The sequence below is a fragment of the Hypanus sabinus genome, chromosome 27, assembly GCF_030144855.1.
Source record: "Hypanus sabinus isolate sHypSab1 chromosome 27, sHypSab1.hap1, whole genome shotgun sequence".
Taxonomy (NCBI): Eukaryota; Metazoa; Chordata; class Chondrichthyes; order Myliobatiformes; family Dasyatidae; genus Hypanus; species Hypanus sabinus.
This window is the reverse complement of record NC_082732.1, coordinates 23713478-23720137: the sequence shown is the minus strand read 5'-3', so window position 1 is coordinate 23720137 and position 6660 is coordinate 23713478. Positions and strand designations below refer to the sequence as shown.

Sequence of the window (6660 nt, the reverse complement as noted above, 5' to 3'; positions counted from 1 at the left end):
CTGTAATGTGCTGTACTATTCTATGTTGTATGTTCATCTGGCCCACTCCCTCTCCTAAACACCTTGGTCGTTAATCCAGGTTTGTGCAGGTAGATTAATCTGGTCTGATTTATTATAATCTGTATATCTATAAATATAAATGCTAAATAATTTTCATTTACTTTCTGGACTCCAGAGCAAGAATCCCCACAAAAATTAATACAGATCAGATTTGATACAGCGAAGGATTTAAATAGCAACCATCCATCCTGCACCTGCAAAAGCTGAAACCCAGCACAATATTAAACTTTAGCCTAGGCCTGTACGTAATTTCAAGTCTCAGATCCACACTTCCAAGTATCTGTTTCCTATCCTCAAGCACTTTGTCCATTTCTATATTCTCAGTATACAAAAAGACAAACACACAGATATTATGAATATTATGGTTTATGTAAAAGAGTGACCATTGTCAAAAGATTGGGAATGTTTAAAACAAGTTTGTAAACTTTTAAAACAGAACTCATTCTGAATTTATCATACATTACATCATAAAACAAAATAAATTTTATTTGTATTCAAGTGTATGCTATTGGAAATACATTGATTCTGTTATAATAAAATCGATTAATACCATAATGTACTGAATATCCTAAAGAGAGCAGCTTGAGGCACAGCAGAGATCAATTTCCTTCACAGGCATGCAAGTTTCTCTCCCTTTCCGCCTATACTGACATGCAGTACAGAGTGCATCCTTGCTCAATTGAACAATGCAGTCCGGGGGTGGGGGGAATCATTAAAGGCAGACATAATTATTTGTGTACATTGAAACAGATAGATGAGGAAGTTATGCTGAATTGTTATCAGTCACTAACCAGACCCCTATGCCTGCTGCATTCAGTTCTGAGATCCACGTCTAAGAAAACAAAGCTTTGCAACATTTGTGCTAGGGATCCTCTCAGATGGGAGAGTGCAGTTATAATGAAAGAATGAGGGAAGATGTCCAATATTAGGACAGGCCTGAGTAGAGTAGAAGCAGCAAAATTATTTTCTCTGGCAAGAAGGTTGGCCAACAGACAGCACAAAGTCACGATAAACTGGCAAAGAACCAGACGGGAGTGGAACCGAATTTCTACTACTGCTGAGTGGTTTTAATTTGAGGCAACCAAAAGGTGAAGGAAATAGATTCAATAGTAACTTTAAGAAAACCATTTTAATGTGGGAAGGAAAATTGGGTAAGTGGCAGGGGGTGGGGGCACCATCAGATGCTGGCATGTACAGTTAGTTGGAACGCTTTCAAAGAAATGGCAGACATTTGGGTGGACAGCCTGTGAAAGGTTGCCAAGCTCAGTCTTTTTCAACACTAGGTGACTGGATGCATTTAAATAGTTACTTTCTCCTTCCATAGTCGTTCATTTAATTAATCCCACAGCCCTCTAACGTCCAACATTGTTAGATGTTTGGTTTATTCAGGCAAAAAAAAACAAATATAAAAAGATAGGAGGATGAAAAATGTTCATTCAATTAACTGCTTCTTTGGTAAATCCTCAATATATTATGTGTACATCTACATTGTTGAATAATTGACTCTCAGATGCCAGAAATAGCAATCAATTTATCTAACATTTAAATCAACTGATCTACTATTGTATTAAAAATAATTAAAATACAACTTGATATTTTCTATTAGTCAAACTAGGAAGAACATTGTAGTACAATAATGAAATGTTGCCTCTCTATCTTGTGATATACAATATCATAGCAACATATACTGGAAAAAATAATCACTCAAAAACCACATATGCACTAAAGTGACCAGTAAACTGCATAAGCATCCTGTGCAGAAGATAACTATTCACAAATACAATGTAGATTTGTCACCAGACAGTTCACGTGAGAAGTGGGTTACTCAGAATCCTCCATTGTCTGGGGAAATTCAAGCATCCTTTAGGTAACTGCGCTGCTTCAAAGAGCGCTATATGAGGTCATTTTTTACCCTTGGGCATTAGGCTCTATAATGAGTCAAGCCAGCGAAGTGATGACCCCCTCCTGTTAGGCTGTTTGTGGCAAATTATTTATAATTATTTCTACTTTCCTTCTAATATTTCTATCTGTGCACTTACAATGCTACTGTGACATAGCAATTTCCTTTGGGATCAATAAATTATCTATCAATCAGTACTGGTATACACCAACTAGTGCAACAAAATGCTGCGTAACTTTGCAACACCTTTTGTAAACATTCCTATCCCCTCAGCTATGGCAGAGGAGATAAATTCTCTGTGAAGATACCCTTTTCAATGTATTTATGAGCAGTTTTTTCCATTTCCTCTTAAGTTGCCCAGTGACATTCCCTTGATGCATTTTTGTAAAATGCCTTGGCACATCCTTATTAGAAATCAGTACAGAGCAACAGAAATTGAACTTTCTTCTGAGAGATTACAAAGAGCCAAATGAATAAACAGAGCCACATTAAAAGGCAATTCACCAATTTTTGTGAAGATTTAAAAGGATAAGTCATGATGGATAAAACATAAGGCATGAAGGGCTCAATAGATTCCCTGTCTATTTCTACAAGGAAGTACTTGTAATTGCATATTTAATCCAAACAAGCCCGTGGGGTAACAAACAAATTAGTAAATGGCTGCACTTTCATCCTCATCACTCCTGTTCTCCCTCTTTTGGACCTTCCTGTCATTTGGTCCTGATGAGGACAGTCAGATACCCTTTATCAAGAGCTGTTTAGGATGACATATTCAGAATTGTTGGAGGAACCTACATCAGGAACTAATTAACCATCCACACAGTGAGATAACAGGGCAAAAACTTCCTCTCTGTAATTTTGTTTTAAACATGAGAGCCCAAAAACTCAGCCAGTCTGATAAGTTAATACCATTTACAATATATTGAAGCTAATTTCAAACACAAATGCAACAAATGCATAAAATAAGAGAATCAGATAGGAAGTTGCCCAGAAGAAAATTATGCTAACTCCAGACATACTTCATAATACTTTAGACAACGAAGCTTGAAAACAAAGCCTGAAGTTTAAGTTTATAACTACATACTGTGCCACTGTCACCAATCACATTTGACTGGTGGATAGGAATATGTTGAACTCCACCATGGACGGTCCCAAGCCTGGCTGCAAAAGGAGGGGGGTTGGGCCTGGGACTAGCAAGCTACAGAAATGGCAACAGGAGCTCCATGGAACTCAGTCCTGAGAGAAGAAAGATTTTTGACTAGGAGACATATGAAGTTCTGTGGTGAAAGCGGGAAGGACAGAGCTGATCACCCTTCTGTTGGCCCAGAACTTAGGACTCTGGGGAGCTGCTGTCAGGGGCCTATGCCCCAGTAGGGATGATGGGTTGAAGCAGAAGATTTTGCCTGTGCTCAAGTCGGAGTTGCCAATTCAGCCTTGTGGGATAAATGAAAAATTAATTTGACACACAGGTCATTATTTTCAAATGGCTTGTAGTCAAACATCCAGATGTGGGGACTAATTAGAGCTACTGAGCAAATCCAGACAGCAAAGGTAGTTCTTGTTTTAAAAAGCACATTCTATGTACCAATGATTTAGCTCCAAAAATGCATGAATAAAACAATTAAAATATTGCTACCTTGCTAAGTCAAATACCAGAGTAAAAACATTTATACATCAACTAGTTTATACGAAGTGCAAAGTTATCAGTAGCTATCAATCTATGTTTCTTTTGCATTAAAATAATTCTGATATACAGGAGTATGTGAGGAAAAAGTAAGAAAAGGGTTACTGCAGGAGGAAAAGGAAAATTAGAATGAATTAGGAGCAGAAAATGGTTCTGTGAATCTTGATCCCAACACAAGTGAAGATAGAGGAGGAAGCAGTGAGAAAAATGTGCCTGAAGAGGAACAAGCAATGCTGAGAAATGCCAAGTTACATTGTGGTAGGATGAATGAGAAAGGGCAATATAAAGTCAATGGCACAATTCTAACAAAGGTACAAGTACTGGTATAGTTTGTTAATAGTGGCCAAATAATTGGGAAAGTTGTTAAAAAACCAAACAGGATCTTGGGCTTTATAAATAGAGATAGACAGCACTACAGTAAAGGAATCATTAACTTTATGACTGGCACTGTTCTTTAGGAAGCATAGTCTTTGGAGTAATCACTTTTACTCAAGTGATTCCTTCACTGAGGGATTTTTAGTTGTGTGGATAGGCTAGAGGAGCCAAAGTTGAAAGAGGAGATACTAGAGGACCCAATGAATTATGAAGGACGTAGAAGGAAACTGCCTTAAACTGGTGGAAGGATCAAGAGCCAGGGAACACAAAATGAAGTTGACTGGCAGTGTGCGGTGAATGGTTAGAATCTATAATGCACTGTCAAGGGTAGTCGAGGAGGAAGCTGAATAATTATCTGAAAGAATTTGCATGTCTACAGTGAGGGGATGCAGAAGTAGGGCCAGCTGGAGAGTCCGCGTGGACTCAATGGGCCAGATAAACTTTTGAGATAAACTACTGAGATAAACTACCAGATAAACTACTGAGATTCCGAACAAGAATGGTAAATCCAAAGGAATGTTACCCATATCAATAACATAATAAAGGATAAACAAATTTTGCTGCTAATTGGTTCAATTCTGAAAAAGTCAAATGATCAAAATCAAATTAAATAGTTTCACTAATTTTATAAGCCACAATGTTCCATAAGAACTCATAAAAATTCAAAACACTGAACTTTTCTTGATTTTGTCACTTGTTCATACAAAAATATTAATATATTTCAATTAAAATACAGATAATGTATTTAAAAACTGGAACACTGTTTATGATTACCTGCAAAGAAATATCCCCTGTAAACAGTTCAGTGTTTTGCATTCTGCTACATAACTCAAGTGGTCATTTTCCGTTGATGAAACCAGACAGCAAGTGTCAGTGGGCCAGTCAGCTTCTGAAAGCGTCACATAGCTCGGCCCAATTACACGCCAGCTTTACACCTTCATACACTGGTCAGGTAAAGGTGACTGAACAGATGAGGAACTTGTCTAATTTCTTAACCATTCTGTATCCAAGTTGTAGTTGATAATCAGTACAGACCAGGAATACGTTTTCGAATGGCTCATGACCACACCCAACATTCATCAGGACCACCAAAGAGTCACTGAGAGGTGCAGCTCAGAACAGGCTCTTCAGCTCTCCACACGCAACGTGCTGGAGGACGTCAGCAAGTCAGGTAGCATCTATGGAAGGGACAGGTGACATTTTGGGCCATCCGGATTGGAAGCGGGCAGAAGCCAGATTAAGGTAGGGGCAAAGTGAAGGAGTACAAGCAGGCAGCCCCTTCCTCACCCTTCTTATTCTGATTTATGCCCCATCCCTTTCCAGTCCTGATGCAGGTCTCAGCCTGAAATGTCGACTGCTTATGCCGCTCCACAGATGCTGCCTCTAGCATTTTGTGTGTTGCTCAAGATTTCCTGCATCTGCAGAACCTCATATTTATTTTGGGCCCACCAAGTCCATTGGAATAATTTAAAGTGGCCAATCACCTACCAACTTGCGCATTCTTGGGGGTGTGGGAGGAAACTAGAGTACTTGGAGAATATCTACTCGGTCACATAGAGAAGATGTAAACTCCACAGGTCAAGTCTGAACAAGGGGCACTGTTGTCCCCGTGAAGCAGTGGCTCTACAAGATGCACTACTGTGTCACCCAGTGCATCTTTCCATTTTTAAAATGCAATTCATATGATGTGAATTTGTATATTTACTATTTCAAGTTCAATAAAAGTCTAATTAAAACCCAACTGTAAATAAAATTATTGCTATTTGGTCAAGAATTGTCTGGGCAGCTTTACCACCCCATTCCTAAGTTTGTAAAAATATTAATGGTTGGTTAATTTCTGGAGGGCAAGATCTTGGTGTGAAATTTGATTTGACTCCTCCTTCAAGTATTCCTGATCAATAGCAACATTATTACACGTGGACGAAGAAACTGGTCATCTGGCGCAATCCAGTGGACAAGTCCATAACTAAATGATCTAAAATTGCTGTGACTGGATGAATTTTACACCCATTTTTCTCTGTTCTTCCATCTATTGGTTCATCCACTGATTTCCAAGAAGACAAATATTGTGCACCTTTGTCCCTCTTCACCTAGTGGGAACACGATGATGCATGAAAGTCAGGTTTGAGCAACAAGCTTTTAAGGGTGAGGTATTTCCCAGGTGACCTTGATTCCAGCATATTTGTAAAAATTAATTAATGTGGAAATGCAGCATAATGTTTAGATATCGTGCATGACTCAAAATAGTCTTCTAGACTAAATCAGGTTTTCCAATTGAATCTACATAAGTATTTCCCTTATCATTGTTTCCATTTTTAAAAATCCTCAGTGTAATGTTCCCTGCAGTCGTTTAGGAATTAATGGCTCCCTTTCAGTCTTCTGTGTTCTATACATGAAAAACTGAATTAAAATCTGCATAGATATCATTAAGGAGAAACAAAATGTTTTTATTGGATTCATGAAAAAAGTTCAGAAAATATAAAACAGAATTAGGCCATGGAGCCCCATTGTGTATGTTCTGCCATTTCATGGCAGACTTATTTTCCATCTCAACCCCATTCACCTGCCCTCTCCCCATAACCTTTTACACCCTGACTAAATCAAGAACCTATCAACTTCCATCTTAAATATGCCCAATGAC

The 6660-nt window shown here is 38.3% G+C and overlaps 1 protein-coding gene across 1 annotated transcript in view; it reads right to left on the bottom strand.

Annotated features, from left to right (window-relative positions):
• Positions 1-525: 525 nt before the first annotated feature.
• The window catches only part of slc66a1 (solute carrier family 66 member 1), a 33766-nt gene continuing 27631 nt past the window's right edge, over positions 526-6660 (bottom strand). The window contains exon 8 of the mRNA XM_059951966.1: positions 526-6431. Within this exon, the coding sequence (XP_059807949.1) occupies positions 6345-6431 (87 nt within the window). The 3' untranslated portion in view covers positions 526-6344. The remainder of the gene's footprint in view (positions 6432-6660) is intronic.